This window comes from Pezoporus flaviventris, unplaced genomic scaffold (genome assembly GCF_033815535.1).
Source record: "Pezoporus flaviventris isolate CSIRO_AGI_PZ_B2104156 unplaced genomic scaffold, CSIRO_AGI_Pfla_v1 ptg000047l, whole genome shotgun sequence".
Taxonomy (NCBI): domain Eukaryota; kingdom Metazoa; phylum Chordata; class Aves; order Psittaciformes; family Psittacidae; genus Pezoporus; species Pezoporus flaviventris.
The window spans coordinates 13,033,628-13,053,236 of NW_026892595.1; the positions used below are offsets into that span (position 1 = coordinate 13,033,628).

Sequence of the window (19,609 nt, forward strand, 5' to 3'; positions counted from 1 at the left end):
AAGAGATAAACGTAAAGGATATCTAAAAGTATTAAAAAAAAATCACAACTAATACTAAGAACTGGGATCAGGTCATGCCTTCCTCCATGTATCATGATCTAAAATTAGAAAGTCTTCATCAGTTGTCATAAGTTGGCAAATTCAAATGAGACAACACTTTACACATACTAGATAGTTTATTTCTGATACCCATTTCAACAAACACTGCGTTGGCAAAGCCAAGAAGCCAGAAAGGTTTAAAAAGTGAAATTCAAGTGGGAAAAAGGTGTTAAGATAGCAGAAATGCCCAGCATTCAAATAGTAAATATAGAAAGTATTTTGAAAGCTACGGAGTTTCAACCATTTTACAACTGTTGTGTTGAGATGAAATTTAGGCTCAGATTATCCCATATTTGCTCACTACATAGTTTTTTGCACTTTCCTCTGAAGCCCAAGATTGGCAAAACTTCTGAATTACATCATTCAATCCTGTGTGTAAATTCTTTTGTCTGGATTTTCTAACTATACGATTCCCAAACTAGGTTGTTTGAGACTACCTGAACATGAAAAGCATCTGTGTATATATAATATTAGTACTTTGTATAATTATACTAGCATATACATGGTGCTGTTTTGCCAACTACTCATTTTGCTGTTGCCAGTGGGTGTGTATTTTGAGGATGACAGCTGAACATCTGTTTGTGTGCTCTGGTGAGGAGAGGGGGAGAGACCAAGTTTTTGTACGGCACATCTACTGTCTTTTAGCTTTGCCCATGAACCAAGACCATCTCGGTGTTTTTAACACCGAGATGACCTACTCCACTCTAAAGTAGGTAGATTTTGACTCTTGAAATCTTTTAGGACTAAAAAAGTAGCACTTCAAAGACATATCCTGACCCATTTTTGGAATTCATCTGTTTGTATATGTTGGTGTTTGAGGTGTTTGGGCTGAGTGGTCATGGTCACCATGCTTAGCTGTAGAAATGGGGAGCCCGAGGATACATGTACGCTGCCCAAAGTAGTGAACAGCATCCCAAGGCTACCGCAGTCAGAGCCAGATGTCAGGATGGTGGATGCAGCCTGCACCTTTGAAGAGCCACATCACAACAGTGTAGCTCAGGCTTAGGCTGCCAATCCTTTCATAGCCGGTCCCAGTAATGCTCCCTGTGCATGTGCACGGGCAGCAGGCTTAAGAGACAACATGCATATTCAAATGTTATCCTTCAGTCCGCCAGCTGGGATCTCTTCGGGACCTAGGAAGACATTTCCCCCCATCTCGGGGTGGGCCTTAGTCCTCCGTGCTAACTGACCGTGTTATTTTAGGGGACCTAACAGACTGGAAGGTGTCCTGTCCTCGAGGTCGCCCTGGCAGGTAACTGTTGGCCCTCTGCCCCTGCAGGTGGGGGCTTGGACATATCCCTACCACTCGGTCTCCAGCCATACTCCCGTATGTTCAACCTCAGACGCACATGTCTGTGTTTCCAAGAGCTGCGGTATTTTCTGTGTCTTTCCTGACCGTGGGCTACACCTGCCGCGTTTACCTGTTGGTCACCAGCAAGGCAGGAAACGCGGCACCAACCCACAAGGCGCTTCCTCGATTCATCAACAACACCGTGACTCCTGGGGATCCCGTGTGAGGGCCGGGGCCAGGGCCCTGCCCACCGTGGAGCCCCTGCGGGGAGGAGAAGGGAGGAGCGCTGCGCCATGTGAGCGGCTGGCGGCAGGCAGCGGCCCCCGAGGAAGACAGATGGGGTGAGGGACAGCGCGAAGTCCGGCTGTCAGCGCGGCCTCAGCCCCGCCGCGGAGGGAGCCCCTCCTCCCCGCGGGTGTGCGCCTTGCTGCCTGGACGGCGAGACCATGGCGTCCAGCGAGGAGGACGGAGGCGGCAACGGCGCGGTGGAGGAGAAGGAGAGCGGCAAGAGGAGGAGGCTGGGAGCTCTGGCCACGGCCTGGCTCATCTTCTACAACATCGCCATGACCGCGGGGTAAGCGGCCGCGAGGACGCCGGGGCCGGCAGCTCGGTGCCTCAGTGGCAGCTCGAGGCGGCGGGAGCCGGGTGCGCGGGGGGCTGAGGCGAGGCGGGGTCCAGGGCAGCCCCGGCGGGCCCAGCCAGGCCGGGGGAGCCACGGAGAGCGGGGCTAGCCCTCGCCTGTCGGGCATTGCCTAATACGGTGCAGCGCTGCCAGCCGCCAGCGCGTCACCCCGAGCCCGCCACAGAGGTTAAGTATAGCCGGGTCTGGAATGCCGGGCGGGGGAGCTGCGCGGGCCGCGTCCCACGGCACCGCCGCCCGCTTCCGGGCCGGCCCCCGCGCTTCGCCGGGAGCGGGGACGCCAAAGTGCCCCTCGATGTCCCGGAGGGTCCGGGCGCGGAGGAGCCCTGGGGCTGTGCCGGGCTGATCCGAGTGTGAGCTCACGCCCCGGGCTGCCGTGCGGGGCGACTCCTTCAGGTCCGTGAGTCCTGGGTCAGGGAGAGCAGAGTCCGCACCGGCTCCTTGCGGGGCAGATGTTCCGCCGCCGGGCAAACAGGGATGGGCAGCGGGGAGAGGTGTACAGCCCCGGGGCTCGCCTTAGCTTGTGCTGCTTGCAGCCGTGCTCTGCTGTGGGGAAAGTGGGTACTGACTGGTAAAAGCACTCAGGTTTATGCTGTTTGTGCTTGAAGCACGTATTTTCACTTGAAAATTTGTCCGGGTCATGATCTCTTGAGGGGGGAAAAAACCCCAAGATACTGATTTCCACACGCATAAAAGAAAACTAAGAACAAACAGTTTTATAACTTGCAGGGTGACATTCATCACAAGAACATTTTTACCTTAGTTACCAGTGGGTGAACTCTGCCCTTTGAATCTCGTAGAGCAAAACTGATATGCTACAGTTGAAGCAGGAGTTCAAGCATTAATGCAGAAAGCCAGGAATGCAATCGTAATCTGCTCACTAGCATCTGTGTGTCTTGAGCATGTACTCAAGTCCGTTCGTACACTGCAGCAGCGCCTGACTTTTGAAAAGTGCATTTACCCAATTCTTTTTCTAGCTGGCAGGTTAATGTTACCTCATTGAATTCCCAGCCTCGTGTTCCATGTGTGAATTTGCTAATTAACGCTGACTCTTGCCACTGACTTTTATATATCTGTAGAAGATTATCGAACCATATTTGTTTTGACCTTAGGTGCTGGTTCAGAATCTCCCACTCTCCCATCTTCCAGTAATATCAAAAGGGATTAAGACATGCACAATTGCATATTTTATGTGGAAACAGAGAAATAAGAGATAAAAACAAATTCTTATCATCTTTTATGGATACAATTTAGAAGAAAAATAAACATTTCAAATAGAGCAATATTTGGCAGGGGCACTGCATGGGATAAATAAGTAACAAGCACAGTGTTTGTCCAGACAGTGTAATGCAGCAAAGCATTTCTAGAGTCTTAACAAAGTAATATACAACTGCACGTTAACAATGACTCTAATAAAAACTGTGGCTTATCTTTCTTTCTAACAAAGGTTTAAGGGATGAAAAGGACAGATCAGTAGCAGTGACAGATCAGTACCCAATTTTACTGAAAGTCCCAAACGGAAATGCTGCGTTCATTATGGGAAGTGTTTTCCATTTCGCAGTGATGTGCAATACTGGGTACAAGAGCTTTCCTGAGACCCAAAGTCAAAGACACTGGCAAATAAATAAATCAATTAACAGAAATCCATGTCCAAATAAAAATTTATTTAAGAAAAACGTATTTGCAGTCTTAGCTTCTGAGTGTAGTCCAAGATTACTTCTGTTTGCTACCCTTTTGCTACAGAATGAGATGCAGAAAATGCCTTGTTAGGTTAGATGTATTATGACTTCCTGGGCTGAGGCTGGGACAAGAGCTGTTGCTGTCACCATTCATACTGCCAGCTGCATGTAAACTCACTGTCACCTTCCTCTTGTCAAGTACTTCACTAGAAAACATGGCAGCTTTACTGTGACGGACTAACACTGGTATTCCAATAATTCCTTGTTTCCACAGTAGTGGGTTGCAAACTCATATTAATGCACTCAGATTTAAAATCTGTTATAAAATCTTGGTAACACTTGTGGGGGCAAATTTTGGAGCTCGGGCAGATCAGATTCATGGGCTTATAGTAGAAAGGATCAGGGAGAGGAATGGTTCCTTCCACGTGGGGAAGCCTGACTTAACTCTATGTGAGTTTGAAATGCTGTCATGAAGTGCTAGAATGGACCATGCCAAGTGACAGCGTAGCAGAGGCCACCGTGCGTAAGCATTAAGGGGCTGATACTGAAGCACATGCCATCTGAGGTGAACAGAGGGCTGTCACGATCCATGCGACTCTCATGCCATTACAGCATAGCAGGTCTGACTGCAGATCAGTATTTCCTTGTGCCCTGTTTCTGGTACTAGCTTAATACCTTATGATTAGAGAAGGGTATGAGAACAGGAGATGTGTTAAATATTTATCCGAATGTTTATATAAACATTTATCTGAACATTTACGTGCTCTCTCAATCTGTCTCTGAGTATTTCTCAGCATCCTTGCTGTATCTTTGTGTAGAGTGAAAGCAATGAGTAACTGCTCCTAATATCATCAGACAAGAAGTTAAGATAGAGTTATTTTAATTTTTGTATCTTTAACTCTTAAAATAGCCATCCATAGCTGTGGATATGCCTGTAACTGTATATTTAAGAATTTTTTGTACTTTCTTTGTCTGTGTGCATCGAAACCTGAAATTTCAAGGCATCTAGCTATCATGATGTTTGTAAGAATGTGCTATAGCTCTGCATTGAGGATGGAATCGATAGTGTGCCATTTTGAAAATCTTAATTATATGAACATGAGTTAATTATGTGGAAGGAATTGCATATGCCTTAGGTTATTGTTCTGGGTCTGTCTGGGGTGGGTGGTGGGGATCAACTCACCACAGTTTAGAAGGCTGGTGGTTTTTTTGGTCTCAGTTTTTATCTGAGATTTCAATGTAAGTTTTCTACTAAATTCCATTTGATCAAAATATACTGTTAATTTCTTTCTTTCACATTGGAAAGGCTATCAGTTGGTGTCATTGATGAGTTTTCTTCCAAAAAAAATGATTTGCAAGCACCACAAATGTGCTAGTTAAAGCCAGGAGCACAGAGCACTCATCTTTCAGCACTTTGGAGTCTGGTTTTCAAAGATGAGTTCTCAACACTTTTGAAAACTGAATCGTAATGTTAACTTCAGTTGTACAGTCACAAACAGAAGTATTTGGATCACTAGTAGTTCTGACAATTGTGAGTTGGGGTGTCATGAAAAATGTTAAAATGGTGTGTGTAGGTTCCAGTCCTTTCCTTGTATGCACCTATGACCCGTAACAGTAGATTCAGCGCTGTGTTCGTCGCATATTTTCCAATAACTAATTTACAGTAGAAATGAATGAGGATTTAATAGTAAAAATATGTAGTCACTGCTAGTGAAAACTCTGATGGATCCATGGTTTTTGGGAGGTTGTCATCATCATTTCAAGTTAATCCTCTGAAGGTAAACAAGTCATTCTCTGTCGTTCTCCAGTTAAAGAGATGAGTGTAATGTTTACGTAACATTATATAATATTTATGTCTAAAGATATTTTTAATGAACTTCTAAGAACGTTGACAAGCAAAGAACCAAAGATATTATGTGAAGAAAATATTCTACTAAATTATTTATGCTGGATGGATATTTTTAGAATTCTAATTTGAAATGTATCCATTCTCTTTCTTTTGTAGGTGGCTGGTATTAGGTATTGCCATGGTGCGGTTTTATATACAGAAAGGAACACATAGAGGCTTATTCAGAAGTGTTCAAAAGACACTTAAATTTTTCCAGACATTTGCTTTGCTTGAGGTAAATCTTAAACATAAGTTTGCTTTACTGGATACTGCATATCATAAGCAAAACAGATTTTTAACCTGGATTTAGTATCAAAATATTATATTAGTACTTGAAGTCTGTTCAAATTGAATTATAATATTTCTTTAAAACAAATACTGCCTGGGAACTGCTTTGGTTTGAGAGTCTTTAACTCAAAAGGCAAAATCTCTGAAGGCATTCCAGTCAGCAGATCAACCTTCTTGTGTAGTAGATAGCTCGTGTCCACCTCCATTCCTTATACTGGACTCATTATCCTTATGTGCCTTTCCTGCTTCTGCTTGTTTCCAGACTTGATCATGTATAATCCATTCCAACAGGGTCTGTGCAGTTGTGCAAAGTATTCTTTAAATAATACGACTTTTGCTAACAATGCTCTAGTGGTCTCAGTTTATGGTATGTCTGTGAATGAAACTGTTGGGTGTATTGAGCACTTACAGTTCTTTCCCAGGCACAACAAAGAGTGCCTATCTGAGTTTTAACTTTTTTTCCTCAATCTGTCTACAACATGTACTGTGTTCAAGCATAAATGTTAAAATCACGTGGCCAGCTCTATATAGGCTGTTATACTATTAAACTTTCATAGCAAGTAATTCACTCAAATCTGTCAAAATAATGAAAAGCACTCTACTTGCTAATCATTACTGACAATACAATAAAAATACAACACAATATAAAGAAAATACAATAAATCCGAAGCTTCATTGCTGCCATTGGAAAAATTATAATAACGTTATTAATCTGTAATACAGAACATTTTAAAATTGCTATGCTTTCAGCATCCCTTATGTGACTCCCTCCCCATTGTCCTGTAAAATTATTCTTTGAATAAGGTAATGGAAGGGAAGCTTACTAGTTCAAAAAGTAAATGCTTTGTAAGTATTAAAATATGTAATATATACAGCTAATTAGGAAAATCTCTTTTATGTGTTTGCACACAGATACTGAGCCCGTCACAGCACTGGTTGCCAGGGCTCTGATGTGTATTTCTTTTAAAGATTGCTAGTTGAAAACAATAAAAACCAGTTCTTAAGAATTAAACCTAGGTTTATATTAACATCAAAAGACCATGTTTATAGTGTAGATAGTGACATACTGTACATCAGTAACCTCTTATTTTTATTTACAGGTAGTCCACTGTGCAGTTGGTGAGTTCTTTGTTTAGTTTCTCTTGGAACTACTTAAAATGTGAATTTTGGAGCAGAGATAACATGTTTCTCTTTTTAAGGAATAGTTCGCACGTCTGTGCTTGTGACTGGGGTCCAAGTGAGTTCAAGAATCTTCATGGTGTGGTTCATTGCACACAGTATAAAACAGGTATGTGCTTGAGCAAGTCATGTTTTGATTGGTTTTAAGAAGAAGCTATTAATACAGTTCTCATTTCATAAGGAAGGCCAATTTAAAAGTTAATTACATTCCTACAGAGAATACTTACATACTTGAGTCTGATTTTGGAAGTTGGGGTTACAGGATTTTATGTGCTTCTACCCAAGAGACTGAGCCTGGGTCTCAGCTGTGAGTCAGCATTGTCTTCACCATTGTGCTGGCTGTGGTCTACCTAAGCGAGATCAATGACTACTATGACTATTTACCAAAAAAATCTATCACATTGGAAACAGTTCCCTTTCAAAAACTTTAATTAGCACTTACTGAATTAATCTATATAAAAATATGCCTTAAATTAAATTTTCCTGGATAAATGTGGTTGGAATTTTGCAGTATATTTTAGGAACCTTCTCAAGATTTTAACGTTATGATTATATTAACATTTGCTGGCATGCATACTGCATTTTTTTTTCATTAAAGTTATATCAGGCTGTCCAGGATGCCACAGTGACACTTAAGGTCTTGTATAAATAAATTATGATAGTTTATTTGCTTGGCTGTAGGTGATTATTGTAAGTCTCGTGATTCATTAGCAGAATAAAACAAGCAGACTGCTTACAGCTAGTAGATAGGACATCAGTTCAGTTTATGAAGTCTGCTTTCTGTGAAAGGCATGTAAGAACTAAGTGATGGATTTTGAGTCTGTGCTCCTTAATTTCCTTGAAATTAAAAAGCTGAGCCATTAAACTGTCTCACCAGCAGATGGCATATGCCTTTCTGTTGGTGGAATATTATAGCATCTGCCTCAGTTGTCAAATCCCTTTGTTTCAGTTCAGAGAAGGCATGTTTTCTGCACTTCATCTTTTCCTTTACTGTTGCTTTTCTTAACAAGGAATAGGCTTTTCATGTTTTGGGTTTTTTTTAAGCTAAGTATTTTCATTTTTTGCATAAAGGAAAATGTCTCAAAGATTAACAAGTTTTTTATATTGAATGTTTACATGAATGCTGAAATATAGCACTGCATTTTGCCATTTTATTATTATCGACAGTGGATTAAATCTTCAGCAGCATATCCAGTCATTTCATTTGTTTCCTCTGTCTTCAATACAGTAGGTGAATCTGTGTCCAAGAAAAAATACATCTGAATATATGTCTGATTGTATTTCACGAATTTATTGCTTAGCAGGCATGAATGTTCAGGGTCACCTTAGGTGCTGAGAGGCATGTTAGTGATAATAGCCAGACCCAGATCTCTCTACTTGACTGGAGCTTTGCAAGGCAACAGATAGGAATTCTCTGCATACTTATTTAAAGCTCTTCTGCTTGGATTTAGCACTGTGACATGAATCCAAGTTTGGGTTATCAATGTTTGTCTCTAATCGCATGATGTTAAGAACAACCTAATTCTGTCTTTACCTTTTCTTTTTTGTTTGGACATCTTTGCACTTCAGTGTTGCTGTTTGAGAGTTTGGTGGTATTTTTATACCACCGTCTCTTTTGTAATGTTGGCAAGATCCTTTCACTAAAAGTGAACCTTCTTTGACTCACACATTGAGGGTGCGATTTTATGAGCTGATGAGCATTTATAGTTCTTCTTGACTTTTGACAGAGTTGTGGATTTTCAGCATTTTTGAGATGTATTTTATGCATCTTTGTCACCGTGTTGCATTTTATTTAAAACAATAATTACCATTTTTTGAAATCTTAACAAAGCTTGTATTACTTTATTTTATTTCACAGACATCCCTGGAGCTTTTCAGCCTTCAGGCATGGAAGTGTATTACAAAATTCCTCCCCTTTTAAAGAAAAGAAAATTACTTGCGTGTAATTCTTCTTCTCAGAAGGTAGTGTTTGTAATAGATCCCCATGTGCCTTCTTCATATTTGGGGACTTCTGTTTATTTATTCCTTAGAGTGAAAAAGAGCCAATGTTTTGAAACAGCAGAGGGATGTGCTACCTACCGATGAGGCAGTTTAATGACTCAGAACATAATCTTAAATGGAATTGTTGAGTGAGTTTACCCAAAGCTCCTGATGTACCAACTAATCTTCATTTAGTGATCTGTGTTCCAGCTCCTTAACTATCTTACAGCTCCCTGAAGTCTGCCAAATTCCATCTCCTGTGGCCAAGTTCCAGTTAGTAGATTATACTGAGCGGTTCCTTTTGTCTAAATTTTCCTGGAGACATGGGTTATCTGGTGAGGAAGAAGAAAGATAAAAAGTAAGAGAAACTCCAGGAGACAGAGTAGTGAAAGGCAGAATGGGTGAAAACTGACTGTGAAAGGAGCATATCTTCTGTAGCATTGTTTTCTTTTTTGTGGTTTTGAGGAGTACGAAAACAATCAAATCAACCAGAAATAAAAAGAGAGAGACAGATAGTATAGTAAAAATGAAGGTAGAAAATAAAGAGGAAGAGTATGCTTAATTACAGAAGTACGTATTTTGATATTTGCATAATGGATAAAGATTGCTCAGTTTGTGAAATGCTTGTATATTAGTAAATATATATGCTAAAGAACGGTACATGATAATGGTTTCAGCATATCGCTATATGCCAAAATATTCTTTCTTTACAAGATGTTAGTTCTGTTCCATGTATCTTAAACAGAAGTCTGTTACAGTTTGCACAGAAAAGAAGCTTAAGGATGAAGGAAGTGTTGGTTCTTTATACTTCTGCAGATCCAGAATGAGGAGAGCGTTATTCTTTTTCTGGTCGTATGGACTGTGACAGAGATTACTCGATATTCCTTCTACACATTCAACCTGCTCAACCATTTGCCATACTTCATTAAATGGGCCAGGTGGAGATGTCTTGCACTTCAGTTTCTCGTGGTTCTGTGCATGTTAGTTTCACGCATGCTGAGCTAATACACGGCAGAGCAGATGTTTGAGCTTTGGTTATGTGTCAGCAGAGTGAAGTTGGTTGCTTTCTGTACTTGGGATCGTTGTTACTTGGTTTAAAATGTTAATATTTTAGCTGAAATTTCGGGGTGTGATTTGTTCTTTGCTTTCTGTGTCTCATGGTCTGAACTCTGTTTTCATTTACTTCTTTTTTTTTTCTTCTATCTTTGGAGCTATCTTTTAACTTACATTATGACTCCTTAAGATGCTTTTGAATACAATACCCCAGATTAAGTACCTGTGCTAGTCTTTGTGGATTTCAGATCTTTGAAAATGTGGGAGTTATTGTCACTCAATATGTATGCGTATTATTACTGTATGAAAAGTTCTGCTTTATCAGAGCTTTTTTCTAGTATCCATGTAATGAAGCTAAATACTGATTTAGTTCGGCCCGCATAGAAAGTGTGTTCCATATCAAAACTGCTTTGATGTTGAAGCATACTTATGGTTGGTCACTAGATCACATGTATTACAGAGACTGCATGTTTATCAGGAGACTTAACTGGAAGAGTAGTAGTATCTGTAGTCATTATTTGAAAAATATCTGTAAGACAGACAGACTTACACTGTTACAAGGAAAATCTCTAACCTACATTCAGCATGATTGGTTCTTATTTAAAAGAGTGTTTGTCTATTTTCCTTTATTTTTATTTTCTAGATAATGCAGTTCTAATGCTTCTAATGCACTTCTTCGATATGTCTGATATTTATGTCCATTCCTATAATACATTGTCTTTTTTTGCTAATAGGCTTGGTTATGTTTAAGCACTAAATGGTAAACTTAAAAATAATCAGGTCTGGTTTCATTAATATTTTATTATGTAGGCTTCAGAAACGAGATATGCATTCAGAAAGTACTACATTGACAGATACACTGTTTGCCCTCAAGTCAGTATGTCTTTGAGTGACAGATTTTTTTGCTTCCTTATAATGGACAATAGGGAAAATTGACATTATCCTGGCGAGAAATGTGGTGACATATCCTATATACAAAACATTTGAGAGTGTATTATCTTTTCATAGAGTCCAAAATATCCCATCGAGATTTACAGATAATCAAACAGCACAACTGGGTATAAAGTCAGTACTCCAAGGGAGCTGGATATTTCTGATCTTTATCTTATAATTGTGAAAGATATCTGTTGTTAATGGAATAAGTATGCTCTAAATTTTTGTTTGGAATTTTCACTTTGGGGTTGTTGGGTTGTTTGGTTTTTTTCACTGCATAAAGACAAACTGTGTGTAGGTCATGCCACCGGTTCTTTTTTATACCTCCCCTGTCTGTTTTGTGACCTGTGAGTCCTCTAAGCCCATTTGCTCCTAGAAGGTTTCATGTCTGGTTGCGGCTGTCTGGATAGAGTACACAACTGTACCTTTCTCTCTGTGTGACAGCTCTCTTTGCTGTTCTCTGCATGAATTTGAGAGCTGTTCCGTAGGAGAAACTGCATCTCCATGGTACACTATGCCTAAGGACAGCATAAACCCCATTGGTTATGGTTTTCATTTTATCACCACCTATGTGGCCTATGGCATTCAAACCACATTTTCTTTATACTGAAAACCTTCAACTTTCATTTGAGTATCTTTTTCCCATTTTAAAATGGATCTGATAAGTTTCTGGCACTCTCATTTTCTTTTGGTTTTTTTGTGTGTTTTTTTCCACTTCCATTAGTGGTAAATAGAGTAGTATTTGGATTTCCCATGTGTCAGTGGGTAAAACAGGCTTCTAATGTTTCTCAACATTTTCATTATCTTCAAAGAGATAACAATACATAGACCCAGTGTGTGTGTACTGTGACAAAGATATATAAGATCATCTGAATTTGGAATCCGGTCCTGGTCAGAGTCCTGTCAGTGACAACAGCAGCAAGACCAGAATATTTTTTAAAAGGACATTATTGCAGACTGCACATTTGTGGACTCTTTACTTTTCGATATTAGACATACAGACGTTCTGATACTTCACTGTTTTTAAATAAAAGAACTGAGGAATGCATTCTCTGTAAACCTAAGTGGTGCTATCCAGAGTAACTGAAACTGGTATTCTGTGCCAAGTCAGGATGTGCACCTTGATTTTGGTCCAGGATCTACTGTAATGCATTGCTGTGCCACTAATAATAGCTAGAAGAAATTTTAAATTCATGGGGTGTTTCTCACAAGTTGTTTTTTGTTTCTGGGTTTTTGTTTTTTGTTTTTTTTTTGTTTTTAATGCAGATACAACTTTTTTATCGTTTTGTATCCTGCTGGAGTTGCAGGTGAACTGCTAACCATATATGCTGCTTTACCCTATGTGAAGAAAACAGGAATGTTTTCACTGAGACTTCCCAACAAATACAATGTCTCTTTTGACTACTATTATTTCCTTATTGTTGTCATGTTCTCCTATGTGCCATGTAAGTATTACTTGACTATAGTAATGCTAACAACATAATAATCAATTATCATCAATTCTGGAAACAGTTCCTGTAGTTAAAGTTGCTGAGCACTGCCTACTATAAAAGCCTGCTTTCTGTTGTTCCAAGCTCTGCTGTGCTTTAACTGGGTAGACTAAGATTTTCTGTCCTGTTACCTTCCTCAGAACATAAACTATCTTAAAAAAATCAGTGAAAATACTGAAAACATTCCTAAGACTTGGACAAAGTAAAAAAACTCTTTGCTTACACACAGAAATGCCCATACCTGTGTTGCTGAGAATTTCTAGTGCCTCTACCACTTTGAAGCGATGGCTTAAAAGCTGTGCAAGTTGTGCCAAAGATTTGCCTTGTTTTTATTGCCATTAATATCCATTTACTTGTCACCTCTGAAAATCACCATTTGGGAATGCTTGGGAAAAACCTGAATCAATATTCTCCAAGATTTCGTTTACACAGAAATGCACCCCCCAAACCTCTTTGAACATATTTCAGTCCCTGGTTTAATCAGATTGTCCTTGAACTTCTGGATGCCAGAAGTCACAGATCCATCGGCTATAACCAGAGCTAAGATTAGAGAGACTATGTCTTTCACCTCCAGTGTTATTTCCACTGGTACCTAAGCAGTACTGACAAGGAGGAAGCAACCTGATTCAAATATAGCACCATGAACAGGGCTAGACCAAACTAGGAAAACAGAATATTTTAGATAATCTAGACGGCGAAGCTAGAAAGAAGATGAGAGATTAGGGAGAGGCATTAAGAAGCAGGAAGATTGAAGTTTCAAGGGTCTGTGATCTGCATCCATAAAAGGTATTAATTTAAGAAGTTGACCTTGAATGTAGACTTTCACAGTATGCACTCACACTGATTTTTTCGTCACAAGAAATCATAAAGGCCATTGGGAGAGATTTATGTGAGTAAAAGATGTCCTAAGCTATCATAACATACAGTTTTGCAATTGTGTATATAACTGCATGCTTCAGGAATAAATCTAATTTTTTGTTCATTAAATATAAGGATCAAATCTATCATCAGGACAGTAATGTAATAGATTATAGAGAGCCTGGAGGCTTCTAATGTTTCTCAACATTTTCAGACTTCACAAATAGAGTATATCTGTATCCTCCTTAGTCTTGATGAAAATAATGCTTATCTTAGCACATATTTGAAGACTTCAGGTGTTGCCAGAAAGTGGTTAAGTCCTGTTTATACAAAGAAAATGTTGGAGGGAAGTTCCTTGAACATGGGGTGTACATTCTGCAGTGTGCCATAATTTTTCCGCAGTTCTTCATTATGCAAACTTTTATTTTTCTGTTATTTGAGCTGTGATTTTTGTAATCTCATTTTTTTTCTTTTATGCTTTGATCAAGTGTTTCCACAACTTTACTTCCACATGCTGCGGCAAAGAAGAAGGGTGCTTCATGGAGAAGTGATTGTGGAAAAGGACGATTGAATCAAGCCGTGTAACTATGGTGCTTTTAATGGAAAAAAAAAAAGAGGGTAAAAAACCAAAACTTCTTGGGATTTTTCTGAGTCCAAGTTTTAAAACATGGAGCAAGAATAAACAACTGTGCATCAAATAGCATGGACTGTATTATTTTTACAGTTAATACATCTTCAGACATTTTCATCCTTGGTTTCACTTTGATTTTTAATTGTTCATTTCTTCAAACAAATTATTTTCTTGTTTTCAATAGGTTGACAAATAGCTTTAAGAATTGGAATGGTGGGCTGCTGTGCTTTTTGTTCTGAAAGTTCTGTTATGACCTGTAGTCATCATGAAAAACAAGAGAGTTGATAAGTTATACTGAAAGTCAGTCTTCTGGAAAACAGAACATCAATTGGGTAATGATTTTTTTCACAGACTGAGTGGCTTAAATGGTATTTAAGCTTTATATTAAATACCTTGCCAATTATAAGTATTGTTAGCATATTGTTCAACATTCTTTTGATTACAGGATCACACTATAGAACTCTAGAATGACTTTTCAAAGGAAATGAATTCTTGATTCAAATTTAGATCTGTCTGTATTTTCACTTGTAATAGTAAAGATATGTAGAATAACAGATACAATATTAACTGGTTAAAAGTTTGTGCTGAGGAGCAGATTTGATATGCCTACCTTTCTCTGATCAGCGACTGGAATGGGACTTGTTTGCAGAGGAAGACTGATTGTCGGTATGTTTTCTGTTCTACATTTAATTCTGTATGCAGAAAAAATACAGTCTTGCATTTAGAAACTATAACTATAGTGTGATATTTAAATTCTTATAAATGGCTAAGTGGGATAAAATATATTTGAAATAGCGTCTTAAAATATCAGTTGTGCTTTAAATCATCCCATTGTGCAATTTTAATTGCTCCCTTCCCATTAATTGTTTATACTGTGTTGACCTAATTCTATTTAATGCCTTCAATAATCTGCAAGAGGGATCTACAGTATATTAATAAAAGTTGCAGATGATATTACACTGTATGACACCTGAGTGGGAGAAGTTCGATGAACTGGACTCAGCCTGAGAGATTCAAATAAAATGTAATGTGTTTGAGGAAACTTGGATACTTAATGAGAGAGAGTGAGAGAAGATTCAAATGTAATCATGTAGTAAGAAGCCTTGATAATGTCAGCAACAAAGTTGCTTCTGGCATCGCTAATATCAAAAGAAGAGTATATATGCAGAAGAGCTGCATCAGGCGTCTGTTAATCAGAACACTCCTTGTGATTGCCAAGGTCATTTCTGGAGCATGGTATTACATTTGGGTATGTCAAGGATGAGGAACTGAATCAGTCTTCTGAAAAGTCAGAGAACAGTAACAAAGTTGAAGTGAGAAAAGTCAGAAAGATTGAACCTTGAGAATGTATAATTTTTTGTTATATGACAAATATATGTAAAGGAAGAGGCTTTCTAAGTGTGAAGGTGTAACTAGAACTGATTATAAAAATTTGAAACAAGGTAAATAGCCAGTGAATATCAGGAGAAAGATCCTGCCAGTGAGCAACGAGCTGGGTTATGGAATGACACAGTAGAGCTTATCAATGCATACAGTTTCTTGGAAGGTTTTAAGTCAGATGTGATGCAGCAGTGGAAAGTAATCTTCCTTTGGCAAGAGTTTGAACTACATACTTGAATAGGCAGTTTCCATTTCTAGCTTCAATGATTCTGTGATAATACTGCTTTTTTGAAAATTGTAGATACAACTTTTCCTGGTGTATGAGGTAACTTGATGAAAAAGCAAGGATTTAGTACATCCCTAGCTTTCAAATTCCATTTTGTGCCTTAAATTTGTGGTATTTATGCATGTCTTCACTATGTGTAAATTAGTTTTCTTTTAAATGACAGGTTCGTGCTGGACTTGAGACAGAATAGTTGTATTTCTTACAATTTTAAAAGGTGTAATCTTTGTATTTTTAAGATTAAATTTCACGCAAGGTGCTATCATAACTTATTACTTCTCTGTTTTATATGCAGCTAAAATGATTAAGAGTTTGAAGTATAACTGCAACACTGAATCACAAAATAGTTGTTACACATGTTGTTACGCATGCTAGCAGCATATTTGTCCAGAGTTCTTAGAGTACTGTTTTATAAACTTCTCTTGCTTTTTTTTTTCCATGAGGAACATCATGGCAGTTTTTAGAAATATTTCTCAGCAAGCGGAATAGTGTGATGAAGTACGACTAACTAATATTATATTAAGTTCTGTGTCTCTTTTCTAACTGTCAGGGCAGCTCACTGAAGACCATAGCTATCAATTAATTGAAAATGCTTTGGATACTTTAAGGATGTGATTTTGAAATCCTTGACTGGATGAGTGTATCCCACAGATACTATTCCTGTAATAAAAGGAATACCTGTGCTATAACACTCTATTATGGTGGAGCTTTTTTTTCATTGTGGCCTTAGGATATTATCATTTATCAGTCAAGGAGCTATTTTTGTATCCTTTTGCACCCATCACATGAAAAAAACATAGCACTGTTTGCTAAAATCTTGGGTTTGCACTTTCATAAAGCAACAGTGTAAAAGGTAGTGATACAATTTTGAAAGTGATTTGCAGCAACAAAAAAATCTTGCTAAATGATAAATGAATATAAATACAGCTAAAAATTACTTACAGTATTGCATTCAGCATTTCATAGACCAGAGAGGTTGCCATGTAGATTACCTTACATGGCATGTACTTAGAAACAAAACAAAACAACACATTCTTTTCTTCCTCTTCTTTTTTTGATTAAAGCCTTTTGAAGCCTCAGTGTGTACCTTATCTTTTAATATCTTCTCATATATAGTCAGAATTGCAGGTAAAATCCTTTTACTGTTGACTTCAGATGGGCCAGGGTTTTATGATAGGTAGCTTAAATAAACTTCAATATAACATCATTAAACATTTAATCAGCTTGTTAAATGGACATAAAAAGTATGATTTTCATATGGTGCTCTCTTTCCAACTTCTTTTTGACACCTGTTTTTTTTAGTCTTCCTCTCTGCAATATTTCTAGTTTTCTAAAGCATTAAAATCCTCCTGCTTATGAAAGATTAGGAATGTATTCAGATATCAGCATCTTTAATGTTTTGAGTTAGTGTTCAACAAATTGTTCGTATAAAGGTGCTTTCTTACTTGTGCTAGATATGCCTTCTGGAATGGATTAATACAGAAGCTTTTTTTAATAATAGTAGATAGGAATAGGATTTTGGAAGGAGATTCCTATTCATCAGGTGACATATCCCAGTAGTGGTAATAACATACACACACCATCCTTTTTATAAAGCCCAGCTGGAAGCAGTTGGATTTCTTGAGGTTCCCCCCCAACACTTACATGATCTTCCCACCGTGAAAGGCTGTCCTGGGACAGATTGGGTGAATCGCCTTGTTTCACAGCATTGCCCAGGATGTCTAGAGGCCACATGGCCTCCCAACATGGACAGTGCAGAGGAATATGATGCTGAGAAATTGTATCTTCCACATTAGCTGCCAAGAGGATCACTGAGGCCATTGTGGACAGTAGCTGTGAACATCATTACTCTCACCTCTCACTAAGCAGAATGTGAGAAGGGAGGAAGCTCAGTGTGCTTTTATACCTTTTGCTTAGGGAACTCATGAGATCAGCTGGGAGAATCTCTGTGCACACAGGGTGTGTTACAGAAAAGTCTTTTCTGCTCGCTCAGCTATCTCATTACTATCTGTCTGTAAGCCTGTATTTTTTGAAATACTGGTATGCCAAGATAGCTGTGCCACACTGCTCTCAATTGTGTAGTTCAAAAATAACAACCTGGGAGAAATGGTGCAGTGTGCTGCTTCTGATTCCTATTGAACGTAACATTTAGCTAGGTTCATGTTAATGAACAGGTTGCAATGGCTAGTTACAGGGAGGTCTGTGGAGACCTTTTCTGTGACCAGAGGGAATCTACCTTTTCTTGTCCAGAAAGAAATATGTGCATTTCAAATCTAGGTCTAGCTACTGCTCTGACTGTGGAAATTGCAGTCTTCACAGCAACTTACTTTAGTGCATATTTGCATATTTATATTATTGCTAAATAAACTCGAAAACAAATTACAGTCATTACAGTAAGTTATAATTTAAGGTAGTTGCTACACTAACAGTTTTTGTGAATTCAGCTCTTACTTAATCTGCCTTAAAGGAATAAAAAAAAAAAGGAAGTTAATACAAATGAGTGTTCTGCAACTAGGCAGGAGGGCTTCATAAATCAGAATTTTCAGGCAGGCAGACTGGCTGCAGTTGTTATAAAGGATTGGTTAAATGTGGTTTTGAACAAAAAGGTTGAAAGCTTTTCTGAAAATTAAATTTCATTTCATTATGTGTATTTTACAATGTGCTCAGAGATACTGTATTATTTATTACCGGTTTACAATTTGAATTCATGCTGAACATACACTTTTTATAGGTGATTAACTGTAGCCCATTAAAATGTTTCATTCTGTGTTTGTTACAATGACGATTTAAGAAACAAACACCTAATGTTTCTGCAGAGCTCTCTGTTCTCTTACTCAAGTGAGTTGAAGTACTGCTGGTGTCTATGAAGCTCTGCAAGTCTGTTAAACTGGCAGATTTATATTTTCCAAGGATAGCGCCTTACACTTGCTTTCATGATGGCACACCTAAACAGTGAGTGATGCTCTGGTTCAGTATCTGGTACCACTTGTCCCTGATGCCATTCCAGGGCTCTCGAGTGCCTTCAGTAAGACTGAAGGTTTTACAGAGGTCAGTAAGTGATTCATCCTTAGGATTTACCAGATTTGGAAGACCTGTCTTGTGAACTCTTAGCCCACAGAAGTGAGTAAGTCTGACAAATGGACTTAAGGCTATAGCAAGACAAACTGTGGCAAAACTGGCTAGAGTTGGGTAACTCTAGCCCTCTCATAGGAGCTAGCTGTCAAGTTCAGGCCTGCAACTGGTAGTGGCTTTTGTGTTGTAAAATGGACAATACTTTCTGTGCCATGTTGTATCAGCTGAAACATGTCGTCTTTTTATTCACAGCTCTCTTGCTGCTTTGTTCAGTCTTGAATGTATCTTATGTCCTTTAAGTTGATGGCTTTGTAAAAGTGTAAGTACAGAAATATTTATCGAAGCATATCATGTATAGAATTGTACTTAAAGATTCTTGGTCATGTAAATGCACCGCCACTACTCATTGTTGTCATTTTTTCTGAGATGCGTTGTCAATAGCAGTTTACACAGACAGGAAAGCAACACAATATGATAATTTTAATAACTTATTTATTTGCAAATATTGTAAGATTTGTTGGGTTACAGATTCAGATATTTGTTTTAGAGATTGTTAATAATGTAGCACTGTAGAAATTCATCAATTAAAAGATACATTCTAAACTATGTTCTATTTGATTTTTATTTTTATTTGTTTTGTAGTGTGTAGACATCAGTACATACAAATGTTCACCATTTTATACCAAACTGGTTTTACAAATACTATACTTTTTTATCTGGAATTATTTCAAATATTAATCTTGAGGTTCCGTGTATCATATTTACTATCAGCCAGTCTTCCATTTTATATTTCTTTAAATATATTCCATTAAAAAGCGGTAGGTTTGTGTAGTAATACTGGTTTATCAAACCAGAGGGAAAAATG

At 38.4% G+C, this 19,609-nt stretch overlaps 1 protein-coding gene across 3 annotated transcripts; it reads left to right on the forward strand.

Annotated features, from left to right (window-relative positions):
• The first annotated feature begins 1,612 nt into the window (after nt 1-1,612).
• On the forward strand, nt 1,613-19,350 carry HACD1 (3-hydroxyacyl-CoA dehydratase 1). 3 transcript variants are annotated; one of them, XM_061468338.1, is made up of 8 exons: nt 1,614-1,964; nt 5,715-5,832; nt 6,986-7,004; nt 7,085-7,173; nt 9,861-9,982; nt 12,297-12,475; nt 13,867-13,996; nt 14,194-19,350. In XM_061468338.1, exons 1-7 carry the CDS (start codon nt 1,837-1,839, stop codon nt 13,947-13,949), a joined length of 738 nt encoding a protein of 245 aa, XP_061324322.1. In that variant the 5' UTR covers nt 1,614-1,836; the 3' UTR covers nt 13,950-13,996; nt 14,194-19,350. The 3 variants fall into 3 exon arrangements, with proteins under 3 accessions (XP_061324323.1, XP_061324322.1, XP_061324321.1); XM_061468339.1 differs by having other exon boundaries at nt 1,613-1,964; nt 7,091-7,173; nt 13,867-19,350; XM_061468337.1 differs by having other exon boundaries at nt 1,615-1,964; nt 13,867-19,350.
• Nucleotides 19,351-19,609: the final 259 nt, after the last annotated feature.

Bases quoted from the DNA above. Each gene is read 5' to 3' on its own strand.
- HACD1 (XM_061468338.1), top strand. From the start codon at position 1,837: ATGGCGTCCAGCGAGGAGGACGGAGGCGGCAACGGCGCGGTGGAGGAG. The intron at 7,174-9,860 runs GTATGTGCTTGA...ATACTTCTGCAG, and splicing joins TTGCACACAGTATAAAACAG to ATCCAGAATGAGGAGAGCGT. The intron at 12,476-13,866 runs GTAAGTATTACT...GCTTTGATCAAG, and splicing joins CATGTTCTCCTATGTGCCAT to TGTTTCCACAACTTTACTTC.